Source organism: Mesocricetus auratus, unplaced genomic scaffold (assembly GCF_017639785.1).
Source record: "Mesocricetus auratus isolate SY011 unplaced genomic scaffold, BCM_Maur_2.0 Super-Scaffold_100014, whole genome shotgun sequence".
NCBI classification, from domain to species: domain Eukaryota; kingdom Metazoa; phylum Chordata; class Mammalia; order Rodentia; family Cricetidae; genus Mesocricetus; species Mesocricetus auratus.
This window is the reverse complement of record NW_024429197.1, coordinates 14,763,317-14,786,320: the sequence shown is the minus strand read 5'-3', so window position 1 is coordinate 14,786,320 and position 23,004 is coordinate 14,763,317. Positions and strand designations below refer to the sequence as shown.

Here is a 23,004-nt window from a genome sequence, read left to right as displayed (position 1 = left end):
AATAAGGCAAAGCCAAGAATAAGTAAGAGGTAGTAAAGCAAGGTGGTCCTCAGACAGATGACTGATACACAGGAGGACAAAGCTCCCTGGGTCGAGACTGTCCACACAGTTTGCAGCCACCACGTGGAAGGCACCACAGCCATTTGTGTGTGCCTCGATGGCAGCCCCAGTCCAGCCTGTGTCTGCTTTAGGAAGGCCCATGAACTAAGGATGGGTTCCATGCTTTTAGACAGTTAAAAGAAAAGGAGAAATAAAATAGTAATATGAGGCTAGGGAGATGGCTCAGTGGTTAAGAGCACTGCCATGCAAGCATGAGAACCTGGGTTCAAATCCCCAGCACCTTGTAAAATCCCGGTAGGGCTTGTAACCTCAGCTTCCAATGGGGGCAGAGACAGGAGGCAATCCCCAGCCTGTCCTCCACCAAACCCTCCCACTGTCTGTCTTTCCATGTGAACCCTGGTTCCAGAGACAGAAGACATTCCTTAGTGTCAGCTGTGCTCTCTTCTGCCGTCTAGATGCCTTGCAATTGATCTGGGTCATCAGTAGAATGTCTGTATCCACTTGAAAACGCATCGCTTATAGCCCAGAAGCCTGAGGTTTGTGAGCATCCGGTATTAGTTGTTTCTTGTTGCTGTAGGGAAACAGTCAAGAGTGGCGACTTAGGGAAGAAAGGACTTATTCTGGCTCACAGTTGGAGTCAGATCACAGTGATGTCATGATTGCACTGCATCAGCAGTCAGGAAGCAGAGAGAGAAAGACAAATGCAGATGCCTAGCCTGATCCATCCTTTTCATTCAACCCTAAACTCCAGACCAAGGAACGCTGCCACCTGTATTTAGGGTGATTAAGGTTCTGGCTCCCAGCCAGTAAAAAGTAGTCAGATAGCTAATGAAAGAAAGATGTTCCAGATGGAGATGACAGCCCAGACAGGCCACTGGAACTAGGAACTAATGATGATACAGAGTCACTTAAATACATTCCCTCTGGTCACTTTTGCAATGGAATTCTCTGAAGTCGTTTGTGAAGGCTGCCACACAGCCCATCCATAATTACAAAGACATTATTTTAGGAACAGTCAAGTCTGAGGACCTGAGTTAGGATTCCCATGTAATAGGCAGGTGCAGTGCCACCCAGCTATAACCCCAGCACTTGAGGGAAGCGGAGGGAATGGAAATCGATCCCAGAGCGCATTGGCCAGCCAGTCTAGCCAGTCAATGGGCTCAAGATTCAGTGAGAGACACTGTCTCAAAAAATAAGGTGGAGAAAAACTCCCAACACCAACATCTGGCTTCTGTAACACACACACACACACACACACACACACTCACGCACGGATGCACGCAAGCATGCATGCACAGTGCCCTATACCATGCAAGGGTTGGGAGTCCCCTTCCCTTCAGAAAGTCTAGTAGCCATGCACTGTTTGTTTAGTGGTTAACCAAGAGGTCACACCAACAGTATCCAATAATGTATTCCTCAGAACCTCAGCAGGACTACCATGAGACTCTCTACCAGATTGGAAACACCTGTGAACATCATGTGCAGCCAGCTCAGAGAAGCTTTGCATAATTTTCTCAGTTATCAGTGACCCTTCCAATGGTTGCCTTCTTGGCAATGATTTGTGCCGGGCCTGGGGTTACTCTCTGCATTATTTCTACACAGCTGTTTGTTCTTCATTAACTGGAGCAGTGACTCCAAGGATGCCAGGACACCCTGATAGTAGCTTTTCCATCAGCATATCCTACGGCCTTCAGTCTACCCGTGTCTACTTCTCTCTCTCCAACTCCTTCCATGTCACCATCAGCCTTCAGCACAGCTACTGCACTGACATTTTGCCCGGTGTCCCCTTAGTCCTTAGTTTTCCTTTGTCATGGGATATTAGTAGCAAAATCTCACTGCTAAGCATTTCCGCATCTACTTCTCAGTTTGAATCTTGTCACCTTTTATGTATAAGAACATGCCACTGTCTTCTGTCCTAAAAGCCTCTCTCACTTTCCCTAAGTTCTTCTTGAATCAGGGCCATGCCCTCTTTTCCAAACACCACACCATCAGTCATCGCTCTGTTAGTGATTTCTGTGTCATCAGAGCCTAGCAAGCATGTCCAGCCTTTTGACATGTAATCAAGTTACAAAAAAAATCACAACAAAAAAAATTTTTATAATGTCTTAAGTAAGCTTATGATTTTTCTTAACCCACATTCATAGCTGTTCTTTGCTACGTGTGGCCTATGGGCCATGGGTAGCACATGTCTGACCTTAGAGAATTGATTGCTGGAGCATCAAGTTAAATTTCATCCGAGAGATCTCTGACAGTATGACCACACACTTTTGATGGTCATTATCAATTTCAAGACAGTCCAGTCCCCTGGGCCCTGGAAACCTCAGCATCCTGATGCTCGCTTCTCTGAATTTAGATGTTCTGTGTGCGGAGTGGGAGGTGGTGTCTGGTCTTCTTCTGTGCTTTCATGTTCTAACTTATAATTCAACATTTTTCTGTCCTTTGCTGTGCTGATACCCTGCCAACCTCTGGGGTTGACATCAGAAATGATGCCACCAATTCCCCTATCTGCATTTGCAGACATTGTGGTAAACATGAGCCTTCTCTTTAGGGAATGTCCCAAGTTAGGTTGACCCTTAAGTTCTTTAAATATGGTGTTGGCATGTACTATGACACCTGTCCTGGTTTCTACCAGATGAGCACGTCTGTTCTGACCCTTCCATTCAGCTATGTATGCCAGTGCAGAAGCTAGTAATGATAGTCTATCTAGCCCCTTCTTCGTCAAGTCTGGAGCATATAGTTTGTATTCATCCTATGAGTCAGTTGGCCCAGAGACAATGCCAGCTCCATTCACAAATTACCATTCTTCTCTTTGGTTCCAATGAGGTGGCTGCCACAACTGCTAGGTCCACATCCTATGGCCTTAGACCTCAGGCATCTGTCCTGGATGTCACTCCTTAAGTGCCAGTCTGAATTGAAAAGCTCATCTAGCAAAGGATGTGAGTAGTTGAGGTGGTCCCATCATGGAACAGCATGGCAGTGAGGGAGGGTGAGATGTAGGATGTACACGCATCCTTCTCCTGTCCCAAAAAGAGGAGATCAGAACTCAGTTCTCAAACTACTACCCTAGTCAACTTTCAAGGAATAGACTCAAGAGAGCAAAACAAAATCTAAGCGAGAGAGGATAAGATTAAACAGGGGTGGCTGAGACCCTTGCAGACGGTGAGCAAACAATGTGGGATGAGCTGTGACAAGATATCTAGGGTTGACTTTGTCAACAGGACAGCCAGCTACAACCAAGGATTCTGAGTCTGAATCCACAGGCACAGGCTCTGTCAATGTCTGCACTCCCAGAGCTGTGGGGAGAAGCCAGGCTTCCCTCTTCCCTAAGACACCCTTGCCTCCTGTTTGTTCAGTCTGATAGCTTGAGCTTCGGACTAGAGAGCTGTTTGTATCACCAGATTCCTCCTGCTCACCGCATGCCATGAGTCCCACTAACCTTTATGACAGCAGGGAAATGTCTTGTAATTAACCAGAATGGAAAGGATGAGCAGGGCAGCCTGGCAGTCTTCTGTAGCCGTTCTCATTTGGAGGAGATGGATGTACCTACTAGGATTTCCATCAACTGGTTAGAGCCAGCATGGCTCTCTTGGGAGTCCTGACTCGGCACCTACAGTGAGAAAGCCCATATCCATGTGTGACTTGCATTCTCTGTGTGAATATCTTTATCCATGGGCTCACATGTGTGCTCATGAGTGTTCTATTTGCAGACATGAATGACCATATGTGCATAGATGTCATCTATATGCATATATGTACCACAGAGTGTGCATTTGAGTGTATTGAGGAACACCAGCCCAGCACCAGGCTGTACCTTTTCTTTACTTCATTAATGATTATAGAATCTTTCTTGTTTCTTCCTTCTTTTCATATGTCTCTGTGTACAGTGTCTATATGCATGTTCACACATATATGTATATGTATGTGTATATGTATATGTATGTGTATATGTATACACACATACTTGTGGGTGTGTACTTATGGAGGCCTAAGGTTGATGTCTGAAATCTTCCTTGATCACCCATTCTTCCACATTCTTCATAGAGACAGGCTCTCTTAATCAAACCCAGATTCACTGGTTTGTATAGTCTGGCTAGCCAGCTTTCTCTGGGGATCCCCTGTCTCTGTTTTCTAGGGCTAGAATTAAGATGAGGCAATGTAACACCCCTACCATTTATGTGGGTTCTAGGATCTGTACTTACTTACACAGTAAGCAGTCTAACCACTGAGCCATCTCCTCAGCCCCTTAGGTAAGACTCTCTTTCTAGCAACTAGTACCTGAATATAACCCAGTGGCACAATATTTGCAGGCATCCCCAGTAATGGATGAATGTGTAGGCAATGTGAATGAATGCACCCCAGAAATTCTCAAGGTTCTTACTGATTTATTCAACTATTCATTTGACCCTCCTTTCTGCCTGGGCCTGAAGTCATGCTCTTGGGGGCTCTATAGGGATACCTGCTCCATGCTTGGGCCCTCCACCTTGACATCCTGGTCCACTTGGATCTTCTGAGATAGTTCATCAATGAGCTCACTTTGTGACTAATTTCCCCTGGCATGCCATGCTCCACCCATCTGAGCGGGCTGTTTTGCTTTATGCAAAACCTAAGACATGATTGTGTCCCTGGGACCCTCGAAACTGAGGCCCCAGCATACAAAGGTGACTCTTTGATGCTGATGTCCCTGGTGATATAAATCTTGCCTAGATCCACATTCCTTACTGTCTTGGACAAATACCCAAGAGGAACAACTTAAAAGGGAGATTTACTTTGGTTCTAAGGCTGCTGACTCCATCATTTTGAGACTGAGGCACAGTGGTGGGAGTATGTCGTGGAGTGGCAGCCTCAAGCAGTCTGGGAGAAGAGAACAGCAATGGGCCAATGCCAAGCTTTTTAAAGGCGTGGCCTTAAGGGCCTACGTCCTCCAATTAAGCCCCATTTCTTGCAGTTCCAACCTCCCAGGAATCCATTCAGATCTGAAATCCGTCAGTGGACAAAAATCATCTACTAGGTCAGAGCCCTCACACTCTAATCATGTGTGGAGATGCCCACACAGACACACCCAGCAACATGTGTCTCTCAATACATCATTAAACCACCCTTAATCTTTAAAAACAGTAACAAGTTCTTGGTTCCATCCAACATGATTCAACTGCCATTCAACCAAGGAAAAGCAGAGGGTCCCACCACAGAGCCTTCAACCTGAACAGAATCAGGAAAGTGAGAGAGAGGAGAGAGTTCATTACCACAATTTCACATGGATGTCCTGCATCCAGTTCTCAGTAGAGGCCCTGTCTACATGAGTATCTTCTGTGCTCCATCAGAACTGCCCATTGATCTCTGATCACAGCATCCTGGGCTTCTCAGCCTGTTCCCCCAAACTCCTCTACATTCTCTCCCCAAACTAGTTCCATAGGTTCCTGACCCCACTGTAACAACTCTGTTTCTTCAGAGCCATTTCTGTTTAGATGTTTGTTGCTGTAATAAAATAAAAATCTCAGGGATAAAAGATTTTTATATGTGTTCACCATTCAAAGGTTTCAGCCTGTGGTTCACTGGCCCCATTTTTGAGGGCCTAAGGTGAGGCTGAGCATCACTGTGGATAAATGGTGGAGCAAAGCCATCCATGTCACAGTGCTCAGGAAGCAGAGAGACTCCCAGTAATGGGTTGGTACAAGATGCAGACTCTAAGGAGAGGCTCCATCCAGGCCAACTGAGCCTGGATGGGCATCTTTTATAGATTGAGAAACATCTACTCAAAAAGTTGTGACTCCTGTACTTCCCAGGCTATGAGAGCAGAAATTCTGCCCAAAGATTCTGATGTGTGTCCACCGACCTCTTGATGCCCCAAGGTATCATGGATGGTGCAAGCCTAGAGACCGGGCTCCAAGGAGTAAACAATAACAAAATTAATGTATACATTGACTTTTTAGATTCCTTCCCATTTAGCACTCATCACCTTGGTAAACTCTGTCCTATAGTAAAAGTAGGAGGAAAGGAAAGAGGAATGGGAAAGGGGAAAGGGGAGGAAAGGGAAGGGAAGAGAAGGAAAGGGGAGGAAAGAATGGAAATGAGCTCCAACTTGGGCTGGGAGATGATGTCATTCGCTACCAATGGCAGCACAGCTACCAGGTCCTGAGCCTGAGGGTTAGGCAGCACTTCTGGGGAGGGCATAGAGGGTGGATCCTGTCTTAGGTAGGGTTTCTGTTGCTGTGATAGAACACCATGGCCAAAAGCAACTTGAGGAGGAAAGGGTATAATTCAGCTAACACACATCATAGTCCATCACTGAAGGAAGTTGGGGCAGAAACTGAAGTAGAAGCATGGAGGAGTGCTACTTACTGGCTTGCTCCTCCTGGATTGCTCATTTTACCTTCTTATAAACCTCAGGACCACCTTCCCAGGGATGACAACACCCACAGTGGCCTAGGCCCTATCTCATCAGTCATTACTCAAGAAAATGCCTCATAGGCTTTCCCACAGGCCAATCTGGTAGGCACATTTTCTCAGTCGAAGTCCCCTCTTTCCAGATAACCCCAGGTTGTACCAAGTTGACATAAAACTAGGCAGCACAGACCCCAAAATCAGGAGTCCTTCTAGGGTTATCAAGAGGGAAGAGGGGTGGGGGAGGGGCTTTTCCTTATGCAATCTTGAATCCAAGCAGCCTCTCTCTTCATGTCCATGGTTCTCATGCTCCATCAATAGCTCCACAGGAAACCCAGTGTGTCATGGGCGCCTGGAAATGGTGTCTGTGCTGCTCTGCTCATCCTCATCCCTCCCCACCAATAGACACTAGAATCAGAGCTAAGAATCCATAATTGAACCTCCAGCCACACCCCTACCTCTTGGTTCAGTGTGGTAAGCCATCTCTGCAGACATGCCTCTGATGGGCTTCACTGGTTCAGAGGCCCCACACTCACCTTGCTACCCTGGAATCCTGGGGACAGAAACTTCAACTTTCCTCATGGCACTCAGACAGCTCTGTTTCTCCCAGGGATGGTTGAATCTCAGCCATACCGTATTAACTGGGCTTGAATAATGCATGTTTCCCTGCTAATGCCCTCCTTTTGATAATGTGCCCATGTTAGTGTTCATTGGAAATTTTCCTGCTGGATACACACAGAGAGCAATGCACATTTATAAGGGAGGTTCCAGAGTGCAGAGGGAGAGTGGGGCTCTGTGGTAGTGACTGCATTTCATCACGCATTCCATGGAGACCATCACTTGTCAGGGGAACAAATTCCTTGGTCAGCTTTTCTATTTAGCCAGAAGTGGGGGCACTGGGAGAACCCCCTGCACAACTGACACTGTCGACTTTTGTTTGGGAAGTGGTGTGTTTCCTCCGATCCTAACTGAGTGTCTGGGCCTTCGGCACCTGAACTGGGGAAGGTGGGTGGCACCCTTGGAATCACTTAAGAGGCCAGAGTCACAGAAAGTCTGGGCCTCATCTTCTAACTCCAGTCACCTGACCCTCCATGATTTCTAGTTTTATTTTCTGACAAGTAAGCATAACAGCCACCAGGAAAGGAAGTTGGAAGCTTAAGGACCCAGTGACAGATGTCTGAAGTCATGGATACTCTTTTAGGCACTGAGAATGCAGGCGCTAACAAGAGTGCTTGCCTTAGTCTCCCTTACACTGCAGCGTAGAATGATAAATGAACCAGGTGTGGTGGTGGGGCACACCTTTAAGCCCAGCACTGGGGAGACAGACGGCAGATCTCTAGGAATTGGAGGCCAGGCTGGTCTACATAATGAGTTCCAGGACAGCTAGGGCTACATAGTGAGAGCATGCCTTAAAGAATTCTAAAGATGGCTACCATGCTACAATGCTCAGGAGATGAACTCGAGATAGGCAAGAGAGCAGGAGCTGGAGGGGCCATTTTAGTGGGGTTCTGGGCAAAGGCTCGCCGAGGAAAGGGGTTTGCCCAACTGCCTCTGGAGAAAAGGGGAACAAGTCACAGACATATAAGGGGAAGCATTCTGGAGAAGCTGGCAGCCAAAACAGTCAGTATTCCTGGCACACTGTGGGAACCACAGGGAGGTCTGTGAAGCTAGATAGGACAGGTGGGGGTCAAGGAGAAAGCCAGTGAGGCCACAAGGAGAGCAGTTTGGTCCTTGTGGGCCACTTTCAGACTCTGGCCTGTTCTCCAGGAGAGCACATTGCCACTAAAAAGCTCCAAGCAGAAATGGATGTAGCATGGTCTGACTCATGCTAACCCAGCATTCCTCTGGCCCTTTGCTAAGAGCCGGCTACTCAGAGATGAAGGAGGAAGGTGAAAGGTCATGGCAACCAGGAAAGAGGTATCAGCACTTGGGTGACAGATATGGAGATTGTGGCAAGTGGCTCACAGGGTAGACATTGGGGAGGATTTATTGTGTGGGATTATGTGTGGCTTAAGAGCGAGGAGCCAAGGAGGCCAGTAATGAACTTGTGAAGCACCCAGGGCCTGGCACACAGCTAATGCCTAGACACAGCTCTTACGACTGCTGAGCATTGATCAACAGGGCCGAGTCAGCAGCAGAGGCCAACTGACATGGCACACAGGGATGTAACTGTACAGATGGACCAAGGCTTACAACCAAATGCAATGAGTCCTTTGGTAGCCAGAATGCCCTGGAGACAAGGGAAGCCAGACCCAGGGCAACAGATGAGGAGAAGGATGGGCCTTTGTCACCAGGAGCTCCGTCTTTTGCATGCCACTCAGCAAACACCTGTGGAGCTGTTTTAAATGGACAGAACCAAGACTATTATTTAATCCATCAGGTAGCCACCCAAATTCCAACCTTCAGTGACCTCCAGGACTTAGCCTCCCTTGTCCCCAAGTCTGCTAGTATGGACTGGGTCTAGATGGACCTATTGGCTGGCCAGATCTTCCCATGATGGTAAAGATGTAACAGAAACCTAATCCAGCAGGTGCTTTTCAAGGCTTTGGACTCAAGGCCTCCAAGTTTCCAGTGGCCAAACCCAAGGTCAAGGGATAAAAGAGAAATATACCTCATGTCTGCAATGCTACAAAAGTCATACCACAAGGCAAATTTTATATATATGAGTGACAGAGTACTTGCCTGCTAGGCATGAGTGCTGGGTTTAATTCCCAGTGCCATAAAATATCCATATCACAAATGGCGTGATGTGGGAAATAGTGACAATTTGAGTTTGACTAGTTTACCACTCCCTGTCAGGGCTGGCTCAGAAATTGGGAAGGGAAGAATATACAGAGTAACAAACATGCAGAGGGTGAACTATGCGCTCCTCAGCTTCCCATTGCTATAGCAAATACCTAAGGCAAATCAAATAAGAAGGAGACAGGGTTGTTTGGGCTCATGATGTCAAGAGGCATCTATAATCTGTGGGTTGGGCCTGTGGCAGTACAGTCCATGGTGGAGGGAGCACCTGGTGGAGGAGCCGCTCACCATGGCAGCAGGGAAACAAAAGAGAAGTAGGACAAGTCTGATGTCCAAAGAGCCCTTCTGAGGACACATGCTTAATGGCCTAACTTCCTTCCCATAAGTCCCACTTGCAGAAGCTTCTAGCACTGACCAAGAGTGTCACAGGCTGACAATTGAACCCTTAGTTTGGGGGGAGAGCATTCCAGATCCAAACTTAGCCAACTGCAGATGCTCACAAAACACTCCCCAAGGATAAGACTGAAGTTAGGGCATACCCAGGAACCTCAATATAGTGAAACTTCATTCCCAGGAGAGGCCTTGCAGGTTTAGAGCCCATCAGACACCACAAGGTGACAGAGCCCCTTTCCTGCCTCCCTCAGAGGAGTCTGTTCCTTCATGAGAGAGACCCTGCCACCCCTTGCTATTTGACTATACAGGAAGTCTTCCCCCAAGGGACATCCGAAGCCAAGAGATAGGATAAATCTGACCTGCAGTGTGTCCAACCTGTAACTCATGTGGCCCACATGCAGCCTGGCATAGCCGTGAATGCAGCCCAATATGAAATCATAAGCTCACTTAAAAACAAGGATGTTGTTGTTGTTGTTGTTGTTGGAGATGTTTTTATTGTTGCTGCTGGGTTCCGTGGTTCTGAAACGGTAGATGACAGTGTTATATCACAATTTGTCAAAGGAGTGGGCACACCTCATTCTTCAGGAACCCTGTCCAGGCCACAGATGGCCCCTCCAACCATCTTTCCTTCTCTGTCCTCTCCAGTCAAGAAGCAAATTGAACTGAAGTCTCGAGGTGTAAAGCTGATGCCCAGCAAAGGCAGCAACCAGAAGACGTCTGTGTGTAAGTGTCACCTGGCCTGCCCATGCCTGGGCACGGGGCCTCACGCTTGGATCTGAACCTCTGGTGCTGTGGCCAGCTGTGACCACAGGGAAGCTAGCTTCCGCTAAATGGCTTCCTTGGTCCCTCCCTCCCTCCATCTGTGCATGGACTCACGGAGCCTGCAGCCAATGAGCAGCCCCGGGCTGCCCTCTGCCCTCTCCTTCCATTGCCTCCCTCCTCACTTCCCATTCGATCTGCAGTCCAGGGAGTCATTACTGCACATTTCTCTCTTTATTTTTTCCTTTTGACTCACTTCCACCTGCTAAGACAGTCCTCTCTCTGGTGTCTCTTCAGGCTTGGATCTGGGTGGTGGGGGGTTGGCGCCCGAGGTCAGATGGTGAAGAGAAGGAAAGGACATGTCTAATAAGCCCCTCCAAGAGTGCTGGACCTGGCTGGGCAGAGCAAAGAGGGGAATTGGGTCCTGGCTCTATGGGTGGTGGGGAAATTCCGACGGCACCCTGCTTGGGCAAATTGCGTCTTTCAGAACTTTTTCCTGCTACCCCTTGTTTGGAAGATCAAAAGGCTCTGGTGCTGGGGAATGATCTAGAACATCATATCCAGAGAGACACCTTGTGGGCCTGTGCTGAAGGGATTTAGGGTATAAGCCTTGGGGGTGTGGTGCAGACACTCTGTCTTCTTTCTTGAGCCAAGCTACTCTGGTCCCCAGGTTGTTGATTCTGTTTCCTTCCTGCCATTCCCTTTAGCTGCCCTTGTCCTCCTCGCCCTCCTCCTTCTCCCCCACCCCTGCCTCTGCCTCCCTCTTCTCTCTGCTTCTTCTCCTGCCTCCTCCTGTCTCACCTCCCTGAACTCATGTGTCTTTAATTGCCAGAGTTTATTTGGTAAGCAGAGATGGTGGAAAGACACCGGGTTCCCAAGATCTATGCTGGTGTCTGTGGCCAGGTTGGGGGCAGAGACGGTTGGGGACCTGACTAGAATGAACCAGAGTGTGGGGACTTGTCATAGTCTAAAGTTCCCCCAAATCAGAGGTACTGGTGGCTGTTGCATTAACCTATAGACCAGGAACTCTGTAGGATGACAGAAGGAAGCTAGGGGACTCTATTTTTGTGCTTGACTAAGGACATTGGGGTCAGAGATGGGACCTTAGAAAAGTTCTGGTTCAGTCCAGGACCCTGTAGAGAATGGTCCACTTAGGCCCTGGGTCCAAGTGTAGCCATGGAGACCGAATGAACCAAGGCGACTGTGGCTTTGTTGTACATTTTGCCATAGAGCCATAAACAAGCTTAGAGAAACATCCAGCTTTGGGAGGGTGCAAATATTTGTCCTTTACTACCTGAGAAACTACTGACTCAGTTTCAACATCTGTAAAATGGTCATGTAGAACCCTAGCCTTCCTTAGAGTATACATCATCATTTTACAGATGTTAAATCTTAGATGCTTTTGGATCTAAGATGTGCCTTCCTTACTGCAAGAGGCCCATAAAGTAGCTGAAAAAAATGCATGTGATGTTAGGGTGCATTTGTCTAAGTTTAAGCTCATGGTTTTCATCACCTGCACCTTTCCAAGGTGTCCGCAACAGTCCCAGAAAAGTTTTAAAAAATTAAAGAAGTAATATAAACAATCTTCAAACATGGACATGCATGTACATGTATACATATATGTGATATTTCTTTTGACAAGGTTTTACATCCATTTCAAGAGTTTCCCAGACAGGGGTGAGTTTGACTCAAGTTGCTCTGGGGCAGCTGCTGATATCTGCATGGACTTTATAGTCTGCTCAGACCCCCTGTGGACAGCTGTCTGGAACTCAGGGAAGGGGTGGACCCTGCTGATTTCTTCCTCTGGCAGTGACTTCTGAGTGGGCACCTATCGGCATCTCCCTTCATTTTGGGTAGAAGATGCTGTCACATATTTTCCTTATTGTGGGGCCGTCGATGGGGAGATCAGGATTATCCTGAGTTCTTGACCTCCAGTAGCCAACAGCAAGTCAAATACAAGTGTCTGGTTTAGAATGGCAGTGAAGTTCTGAAGACAGCAGGAGTGCCTTTTGCTTCTGCAATTCCCATAGTCATCTGATCCCTGGTTGTAAGTTCTAAATTTGCTTGTTTCCTGGAGAGTCTTCTAGGTCTTCAAAGGACTGCTGTCAGTACCTTGGGAAAGGGTTCTGGCTGGATGTGAGCTATGTCAGTGGATTTCTAACTCCTGAATGGTGCCTAAACTTTAGCTGCTGGCAGCTGGAGGCAGGGCAGAGGGCATTGTCATCTTAGCTCTGGTTCAGCCTCACCTACTTCCGGGATATCGGTCAGTACTGAATGAGAGGACTATAGAAGGGGTGGGACTGCTGGAAATTCTCAAGGTGCTGCTAAGGGGTGGTTGTTTCCATTGGCCAGGGACCTGGGATGGGTGTGGTTCGTGGACAAGGTGAATGGGCAGGGCCTGAAGAGGATGGACACTGAACTTAGAATCTGCTGCAGGGATGGTCCACAGGCTTAATGACAAAGTCTTCAGGGGGCAGCCCTTGGGATGAGGAACCTTCTTCCCCTCTGGATACCGCCTTTACTCCCCAAACTCCCGCTGTCCTGGAAACCCCAGTAACCATCTCCTTTCCTGTCCTGGCAAATCACCATGGCTCTCTGAAAACTCACTCTGCTTCAGAGACTTCAGTCTTGCTGTCCAAGTCTGCAGGTTTTTGGGTTGGTGGAAATAGTTCTGTCAAGTTGAGGATGTAAAAGCTTTGGAAGTACAGGCTTGATCAGGAAGGGAACAGGGTCAAGACTAATATCCAGAGAGGTGGCCTGCCTCAACCTGGCAGTGTGGAGCCACCCAAGAGGCCTTGCTGGCATTGCCACACAACCAAGAGCTCAGCCTGTGTCTGGCCTGAGCATGGAGCCTGTGTAAGTGTTCGGGTTGCCTTGTCAGAATTGCACTGGGCTACTTGGGGCCATTCCAAGACACCACTTGCAGCAGTGAACTGAAACCTCAGCAGTGCCCCCCCCTCCACCAGCTCCCAGTGTCCTCATAGCTCCAGGCTCTGGAGTCCCACTCTCCCTCTCGCTGCCTTATCCTTCTGCATTCTCTTTTCATCATCCATTCCCTGCCTCACATACCTCACCAGACTCTCGTTGTCCTTGACCTGAATTAACAAGGAACTTCCTCTAATAAGGAGGACCCTGCTGCTACCCAGAACTCTTTGTTTGTTTTGTTTTGTGGCATGGGTTTGTTTTTGTTTGTTTCTCATCATGTGGCCCTGGATGTCCTAGAACTTGCTATGTAGAGCAGGCTAGCTTCAAACTCAGGGAGATAGACCTTCCTTTACTGCTCACATCCTGTTTCACAGAACTCTCCAAGAGCCCCCCAATTCCTGTGTATTCAGGATAAGACTCATACCCCTCAAAGGCCTTATCTCTGAAGCCTCATGCTTCACCTTGACACTCCCCTCTCTAACTCTAGCTACACCTGACACCCTACAATTTCTCTGACTGCACCTCACTCTTCTATGCCTGTCTTCTGCCCCCATGTGTCTAAATCTCACCCCTTTAGAAGATCCATGTTCAATGCCACCTGCTCTGGGGAAACTTCCACACTTCTCCCAGTAATGTATGACTGGTCCCCATCTAAGCATGCCTTCGTTACTCCCAGTTTGGGTTCTGAAGTTCCTTCAATACTTACGGTTTCCCTCAAAGGGAAACTCCTTGAAGACAGTAGTCATTCCTGACCACCCCTCGGCAGCTCCCCTTGTAGCCAGTAGAAAGCCTTGTACAAAAAGGGGTTCAGTGAATATGTGCCCTCCGTGGGGAATGAGTGGGTAATGTGTAGGTGGAAGACGAAGGACCTCTCTCACATTACGGGGTGCTGAGTGCGATATGAGCAAGACTGTTGCTATAGACCTTCTGTAACCCCTCAGTTGCCACTGGAGTCATGGGATTGGTGAGTTCTTGAAACTTCTCTGGCTAAGCAGTCTGCCTGGATTCTGTTGTCAGTCATCCTCCACTCTGGGAATCCAGAGGTATGAGGCTAGTCAAGCTGACCATTGGCAACCATCAAGAAAAATGAGCAGGCAGGGGCCCAAGAGTTGCCCATTGTCTGCACTGTATTTGCATCCGCCGTCCCAAGCCAAGCTCTGCTCTAGCTCAGGCAGGCATGGATATGGGTTTTGTAAACTGGTGTGAGACTGTAATAGAAATACCCCAGATAACATCTGGTTGGCGCGCTTGGCTGGTAGCATTGGGAGGAGTGTGGGGGCTAATATTCTGGTACTTGCCTACTGTGATTTGCTAGGGGTCTGATGGGAAGAGAGTTCTCAGAAGAAATGTCCGTCTCTAAGCTCAAGTCCCTGCTTTGAACTTGAAGCTACAACTCTCTCTCTCATTCTTTACCGTTTCTGATCATGCATTCACCTTTTTTTTTTTAACTTTCTTTGAGTCATCTCTCCATCTGGGGCTGAGGGGGCGGGGGCAGAGTCATCTCATCTAGAGTCTCCATCCCTGGACCTGAAGTGCAGGATGGGGAGGTCACCAGAACCTTTGGACAGTCCACTTCTGGACACTGATGTGGGACGAGGGAACAGGATGGTTGTTGGGGAGGAGGGCTGTCTCAGAGCCCACATGATCCCAAAGAATCTCACTTGGATTTTTCTTGCAAAGTAGTTTATCAAAAGCAGTCTCCCACCTTGCACAATCAGGAAAACCCCTATCCAGTAGAGAGCCCCAACATCCTCCACAAGTTGGGGGGAGCAGGCCTTCATCCTGTCTCCTCCTCCCACCCGAGACACTGCCCAGCCCTGTGCCTTCCTGAGACTGTCTATCTATGTGTGTGCTGTTTTTTGCCTTGTAGTAACTCAGGTTGGTGTGTCCCAAGGACATAATATGTGTCCAGACCCTGGAATTCCTGAAAGGGGCAAAAGACTAGGCTCAGACTTCAGGTAAGACCTACTGGGGGACTTTCTGGCTGCAGATGGGGTTGGTGACCTGGGTGTGGGGAGAACAAAACCTGCCCTTCCTGGAGGTTGGGTAGAGAGGGTGTGATGCATGCAGGAAAAGCTGTGGCCTCTCATAGTCTGATCCTCGGGAGAATATTCCTGCCTTACGAGGTGTGAATGGGTATCACTAAAACTTGCCCATAATGTCTCAAAATGCATGCAGCCAGAGTTCAATGGGTCACTCTTGGACACATTACATAATGGTGGCAGGCCTATAGCCATCTGGCATACCTCAGAGGGCCATCCATGGTATTTTTTTTGGCAGAGGTTTGAACTACGAAGGCATCTTCCCGTATTCCCTCCCTTTAGACCCTGGTTTACAGGTACCATCCACCCACTCTTAGTCCTAATGGATGCTTATCTCACAGCAGTGCTCTTTGCTCACAAAGTCTTCTTTTAACTCAAACTTAAAACCATCAAATGTTTCCAAACAACTAAGATGAAGGGCAGCCATATCCTCCAACAGATTTTAAGTGTCGAACAGAAGAGCCCAGATGAAAGGCCAGAAGGAGAAAGAACTTTCCCAGGGAGACTTGTTTGGGGAGCCTGGGTGTACTTCTCAGGGCAGGGCCTGGCAGATCCAGGGAATGAACTCATAACGCACCTTGTCTCCCAGGTTAGGATCCAGCGTCCAATTCACCTGCAACGAGGGCTATGACCTGCAAGGGTCCAAGCGGATCACCTGCATGAAAGTGAGCGACATGTTTGCAGCCTGGAGTGACCACAGGCCGGTCTGTCGAGGTGAGAGCACCTGCAGAAGGGAGGCCACCTAGATAGCCAGGCTGGGCATGGAGACCTGGACCCTTACCCAGGCTGGCTCATCTTGCTGTCTACTGTTCCCTAGAACTCAGGTCCTGCATCCTTGACTAATTACTGTGATTTTTTGTCATCTTCTCTGTATCAAGGCTTTTGCTAAGAGCAAGCATAGAGAGGTGGGGAGACAGACACAACCCCTGCCCTGTGTGGACTTCACAGTCTGACAGGATTGGTGCACAGGAAGCAGGTTGCTGGCACAGTGCACAAAGAGATCAGAATCACACAGAAATAGGAATGCAAGTAACCCTTGTGCTCCTGTGTTAGATCCATCCAGTATGAGAGACAGGAGACATCCTGTGTTAGATCCATCCAGTCTGAGACAGGAGACATCCTGTGTTAGATCCATCCAATATGAGAGACAGGAGACATCCTGTGTTAGATCCATCCAGTCTGAGACAGGAGACATCCTGTGTTAGATCCATCCAGTCTGAGACAGGAGACATCCTGTGTTAGATCCATCCAGTCTGAGACAGGAGACATCCTGTGTTAGATCCATCCAGTCTGAGACAGGAGACATCCTGTGTTAGATCCATCCAGTCTGAGACAGGAGACATCCTGTGTTAGATCCATCCAGTTAAGAGACAGGAGACATCCTGTGTTAGATCCATCCAGTCTGAGACAGGAGACATCCTGTGTTAGATCCATCCAGTTAAGAGACAGGAGACATCCTGTGTTAGATCCATCCACTTAAGAGACAGGAGACATCCTGTGTTAGATCCATCCAGTTAAGAGACAGGAGACATCCTGTGTTAGATCCATCCAATATGAGAGACAGGAGACATCCTGTGTTAGATCCATCCAGTCTGAGAGACAGGAGACATCCTGTGTTAGATCCATCCAGTCTGAGAGACAGGAGACATCCTGTGTTAGATCCATCCAGTCTGAGACAGGAGACATCCTGTGTTAGATCCATCCAGTTAAGAGACAGGAGACATCCTGTGTTAGATCCATCCAGTTAAGAGACAGGAGACATCCTGTGTTAGATCCATCCAGTTAAGAGACAGGAGACATCCTGGCCCTCTGTCCCAGTGTCCTCGTTGCTTTGCCCACACTCTGCAGTAAACAGACCTGTGGCTTCTGAAGCAATGCTTTTAGCTATACAGAGATGGCACGGAGCATGGCATCAAAGGGCTGCTCTGTGGGCTTCTCTGACAGCATACCTGGCCATCCTGCCCTCAAAAGCCCTACTGCCCACATTCCCACCTGTCACAGACACCAAAGAAGACTGCCTGCCAATGGCCATCAATGATCTTAAAATACTGGAAGTGGGTGAAAGGTCATCAGTGGGCAGGATGACCCTCAGCTGTTAGACAGCCCCGGAGAGCTGAGGACCCCTCTCTGAGAGATTCTGTTCTGGATCCTTCTGACCAAAGGTGATGCTTTACTTTCTAAGTCCCTTTACATCAAGAGGAAATCCATATAGATTGAGGGGGCTGTGGAAGAGAACCAAACTGTTATTATATGGAAGAACATGCAATGTCACAGCTAAAACTCAGTCTGTCTTGTAAATGTGTTGATGAGGAATCTGGAAGAAAGAGTCATGAAAATATCTTCCAAACAGGCCTTGCATTCACGCCTATTTCTTCAACGTTAAGGTGGCCATGATCTACAGCATATGATGTGCTTTGCTCCTTTCTACCATGTTATTCCAAAGAGCCTCCATAGCTACCATTGCCTTCATTTTTGTTTAATTAAAGACACAAAGGAAAGAATCCTTGGTATAACAGAGCATTTGGATGGATCACCTGTGTCCTCTGGGCCAAGCTTCTTCCCTCCAAACACACTTGACAGTACCCGCTCGTGCTTGGCTTCAGGGTGCTGGCTGGGTGATGCAGGTGACATAAGCACTTTATGGCTTGGTCGGTGCTAGAAGGAAGATGAACATCTGGCAGAGGGCAAGGGTCCTATTTTGGTCATCGCTCAGAACAGGGCCTTGTACACAGTAGGTGCTTTCTAGCAAGTGTTAAATGAGTTGATGGAATGACTGAATCACTGAGTGGTACATGAGTCCAGGCACAAAGTTCCAGGATGACAGATGACAGCTGCACAGAAAGGCACGGAGTACCCAGCGTGTAGACCCTCGAACAGCCTGTCCCTTCAGAGCTTCTCTTAGGAGCCAGGACAGCAAGGCCTTCAGACAGTGGTAAGATCCTTTCCCTTGGAGAAAGGTTGTTCTTAGTCATAGAACTTTATTCCCAAGAAAAAGCCCAGGGCGGGGAAGGGCAATGTGCTCATTTATTTTCTCCGGATGTGATGTGAGCCCCATCCAAGCCACCTCTAGTGAATCTGACACTGGACTAAATTCTGTACACACTTTCACTGTGCTGCTTCCCCCCCCATTATCCCATTGCACACCCTTCTAGTGTGAAAGTGGGTGGTGGGGGTGGCCAATTCAAATCCAGCCATTGCCACTCTGTGGCTGTGTGTCCTTGGTCCCTTATCTTCACCTCTCTGACTCCCTTTTCCTTCCCTGCTAAACTGAAGCCACACTACCCCGTTACCCAGCAGCATCACCAAGGGGGCAGTGAACTTGATAGTACTCATTTAGAAGTGGCTCAGGGTGCCCCCAAGGCTCACATGCACACCTGTGGTTTGGCCGGCTTGTACAGCTGTGCCTTAGCTGGTGCTTCAGAGTATACCTTGTCCTCCAGTGACCATGCATTCTCTCAGAAGCCACTGTCTTTTCCTCTGCAGTCCTGGCCGAGGCCCATCTTTAGCCCTTGCCACAGTACCCTCATTATTGAAGCAGAAAAACCACTCCTTCACTGCTTGGTGACTGAAACAGAAGCAAAGCGTGTTCCTGAAGTGGGAAGGGGGATGGTTCTCAGCACGGCCTGACCCTCCTGCCTTCTCCTGCCCTGGTCCTCATTGTTCCTCAAGCCAGGCTGTGGAGAGGGAGGCAGTAGGAGGCCAAAGGCTTAGAGTGATCTTTCCCCAGCTTTTCTGAAAGTCAGGAGCAGAGCCCCATCTTAGATGCAGTGGTCTTGTCTGGCAGTCTTTGGATCCCCCCCCCAGATCTTTTGTTTTAAACTAATTGGAATTTCTACTGTAATTATGATTTCTTTTTTCTTTTTGTGGAGGGAGGTGGCACAGCTTGGGTGAACCTCGCTGATACTATTAAAAAGGGACAAAAGTCCTTCAATTACATGAAGCTCCACTTTGGAATGGGTTGCCGGAAGATGGTAATCTAAAGCGGTCTAGCCGCCACACATGGGGTATTGTTTTCCCTCTGATGCTTGTAAAATATGGTGTGGCTTTAATTATTCACTTTTCCACACAATTAATTATACTAAAACACACAGACAGGCAAATAATAGGTTCTCTCTGAACGTTCGAAGGCCACTAGAATGAATCGGATTTGTGATTGATGTGACTGAGGACGATGGAACTGTGCCCTCGTTGTGGAAGTTTCAAAACTGATGGTGTGTCCCAGCTTCCGCTTCCCTTCCCTCCAGAGTTAGCCTCTGCATTGACTCCTAGAAAATCTTAGTTGTTTTAAATGTGACACAATGTCTCAGGTAGCCCAGGCTGGCCTCTACCTCACTCAGTATCCAAGGATGACCCTGAGCCCTTGAAGCCCCTGCCTCTACCTGTCAAGTTCGGGGAATGCAGACACATAACACCACGCCTAGTTCCCTATAAAAGCTTGGTCATGAAGAGCAGGCTAAGAGAAAGGCAGAACACAGGTGGTATATGTTACTTTCATGTTGATGTCACCAAATACCTGACAGGGAGTGAACAGGAAACATGGCTCTGTGTATGTGTGTACATCTCTCTGTCTGTCTGTCTGCCCCTCCCCACCCCCCACCCCCTTGTGTGTGTGTGTGTGTGTGTGTGTGTATGTGTGTGTGTGTGTTTCTGTCTGTCTGTCTGTCTGTCTCTGTCTGTGCATGTACATTTAGAATAATTTGGGTGAGTGGAATACCATACTTGGACTCCAAGGCCTAAGTTCAAGTCCCATCAAGACATTGCTGAAATGATCTACATCATTTCCCTTGGCTTCAAACTAGAAGGGGAACATGAAAACTGTGTACAAATGGTTGGATTAAATGGCTGATCATTACAATGTCTGCCTTCCTCCTTAGAGGCCATCACAAGATCAGATTCCTGAGACAAACCCTTAAACACTTGTGTCCAAGTTATAGTCCCTCTCCTGTCCCTTCCCTCCTTCTCCTCCTTTCCTTTCCCCCCTCTTCCTCTCTCTTCTTTCTTCTCCTCTCTCCTCTTTCCTTTTCTGGTAGGAATGTCTTATTGAGTCACTAGAACACATACCTCATTGTTCCATTCCTAAAAAAAAAAATGTCCCCAAGTCCCTTACCTGTATGTGCAAATGACAATGCTCCCATTTATTAAGCCATTCATACTTGTCTAAAACATTGCACTAGGCATTTTTCATCATTTCTTTATGAGGCAAGTGGCAATAACCATATTTCATGTTAAGCTGAAGCTTCTAGTAGTTGACCAACTTGCCCAAGGGCACAAAGCCAATCAGTTGAGCTTTTTCAACCCCTCGCTCCAACGACTCTGGGCTACTGGCACTTGAGAAGTGCATCTGGACCTCCTTTGGAGTTGGAATGTGGGGGAACAGTGTGGAGCAGCTCCCCCACCCCTCTGGTAGCTTTGTTTTAACTGAATTTCAAATATATAGACAAATTGCCATTAACATACTGAGAACCCCTATCTGAGATTTACGCAACTGCTTTGAAAGAGCTAATGTAGAAGGAGGGAAATGTGGGTCTGAGGAGTAGGAGGGAAACCAAGGCATGTATGCTCAAGCAGAAATGGGCCACTAGGGTCAGAAAGGTCAAAGGTTAGATACCAGTGGGATTAAATGACTTGGCACAACTTTGAAGCTATTCTGCAGAGAATTGAGAAAGAACCGAAGGAGGACTAGGGGCAGAAGGTTGACTTGTTTTGATGGCAAACCTTGAATCTGTGGTGTGGCCACTGCTGTCTCAGTGCCCACCAGGACCAAGAGTTAAGAAATAAAGACCAGATAGGATATTTGAGCCAAGACAGGCTTTTGACCGGGTAAATATGAATGTGTGAAGGGAGCTGGAGATACTGGGGAGTGGTATTGAAGTCCAGTCTATGTGGGGAGAAAAGGGGGTCAGGAGGATTCCATAGATGGGGAAAAGGGTAGAGATCAGTGGACTAGAGAGGTCTAGGAAGTAAGGCACCAGGGACAGAACAGAGTGTCCCTGCTGGAAGTATTAGTGAGAGGAGAAAGGGGGCTGTGATGGCCAGACTCCCTGGTTCCAAGGACATCAGGGTTCTGTGTATGACCACAGATGGAATGGAGGGGGCAGTAGTTCAGATCCTGCAGAAGGGACCAGCATTTCAAAGGGGCCACCTGTCTGCTAGAGCAGGATAAGCAGGAAGAGGAGGTGTCTGCTGAATAGCGTCCCGTTTCGTCCAAATACAGGAAGACAACAAAAGCATCCACCAGGAGAACAGAGTGGGGTGAAGGGAAGGGTGAGAGGTCCGAGGGCCATATGGAGGCATGAGAGGGTCTTTGAGCAGCAGGAGCTGATGAACTGACAGAGCAGGGTTGTTGGGAATTTCCCGGGGAAAGTTTGGGGTGGGTACCAAACTTACAGAGACATCAGCTTCCTTCTCCTGTGATTTTTTTCCCATCAAAGCTCAATTATGTAAAAGCAGATATGGAGAATATTGGGGAGATGATTCATAATTGACATCCCCCAGGCAACTGATTAGAGGAAAAAGAAGAGAGACTTGGGATTTGCAGAAACATGACCATAATGGTGAACCATGAGGTCTAAGCTGGGTTAGGATGCTAGGGAAACCAGGGAAACAGAAAAGACCCCAGTCGTCTCCATGGGTCTGACTTAAGTTCTGGGAGTTGTCAGACATTCGCTGAAATGGCAGCAGAAGGAAATAGATGGTCATGCAGAAGACGTCAGAAGCAGGGATTGGAGAGGAGAAGAAAGACTTCTGTTAAGCCAGAGGCTGTGGAAGATGTTGCAGACACAGCGGGGATTTGTTGACCTCAGAATGGGTAGTGGGAGGCCAGATGTGATAGTGCATGCCTGCAGGTCCAACACTGGGGAGGTTAAGCCAAGAGACTGAAAGTTCCAGGCCAGTCTAACATGTAATAAGTATTTGTCAAAAAGGGAGGTGTAACTTGTGTAAGGTGGGAATTGTCCTCAGGGATGGAGAGAGGTCAGTCATGGGAGTAGCAAGAGCAGACAGCCTAGATCAAGGTAGAAGTCAGATTTTGGGAGAAGAGATGGGGGAGTTTGCCCTTGAAGTGGTTCCCTGCTTTGGAGTCAAGCTGTTTCAAGTCTAGAATTGGCTGTGGGTCCAGGTGATGTTTCCCTACAGTTCCCTAGGGTTCTGTTCCCAGCCTCACAACACAGTGATGTCCGCATGAAAAATGGAAAGCCCAGAAGATGGGGAGAAGTCTCTATAGAAGAAGCTAGATAGACAATTGCATCTAGGAAAATGGGAAGATACATTCATTCATTGATTCAGACACTGAGTAGCTGCCATTTGGCCAGCCCATCTGGGTCACATCGAGAAGCTCTCCATCTGCTGGTGGGATCCCTGGAGCTGGCTGCTCAAGGGTGAGGAGTCTGTCTGTCTGGAGCCTCCCCTGCCTGACCTTGCCCAGACAGCAGATAGAAAAATCAGCTAAGATTCTATCCGGAACCTGTCTTAAGGTACTCGGTGCTAACTATCTGCAGACTGTAATATTTTAATTAATCCCCTCCAAGTCCTTAAAGTGGTAAGTGCTTTTTGACCTATTCTCTCTAATTACCTTTGGCATATTTTAACACACTGCAAATACCATCTAATTCTTGGAAACAAGCTCAGGATAAATCGAGTCTTTTGGCAGCAAAATCAGACTTCCCAGAAGAGGTGGGAGATGCTGCCAGGGGAGCCGTGTGAG

General features: G+C 48.0%; 1 protein-coding gene across 3 annotated transcripts in view; it reads left to right on the top strand.

Annotated features, from left to right (window-relative positions):
• Csmd2 (CUB and Sushi multiple domains 2) overlaps nucleotides 1-23,004 on the top strand; it is a 558,343-nt gene that overhangs the window by 286,600 nt on the left and 248,739 nt on the right. For 2 of the 3 annotated variants that reach the window (XM_040756596.1, XM_040756595.1), the window contains exons 7-9: nucleotides 10,222-10,299; nucleotides 15,131-15,218; nucleotides 15,892-16,016. In XM_040756596.1, the coding sequence (XP_040612530.1) occupies nucleotides 10,222-10,299; nucleotides 15,131-15,218; nucleotides 15,892-16,016 (291 nt within the window). The remainder of the gene's footprint in view (nucleotides 1-10,221; nucleotides 10,300-15,130; nucleotides 15,219-15,891; nucleotides 16,017-23,004) is intronic. The other variant, XM_040756597.1, reaches the window with a different exon arrangement.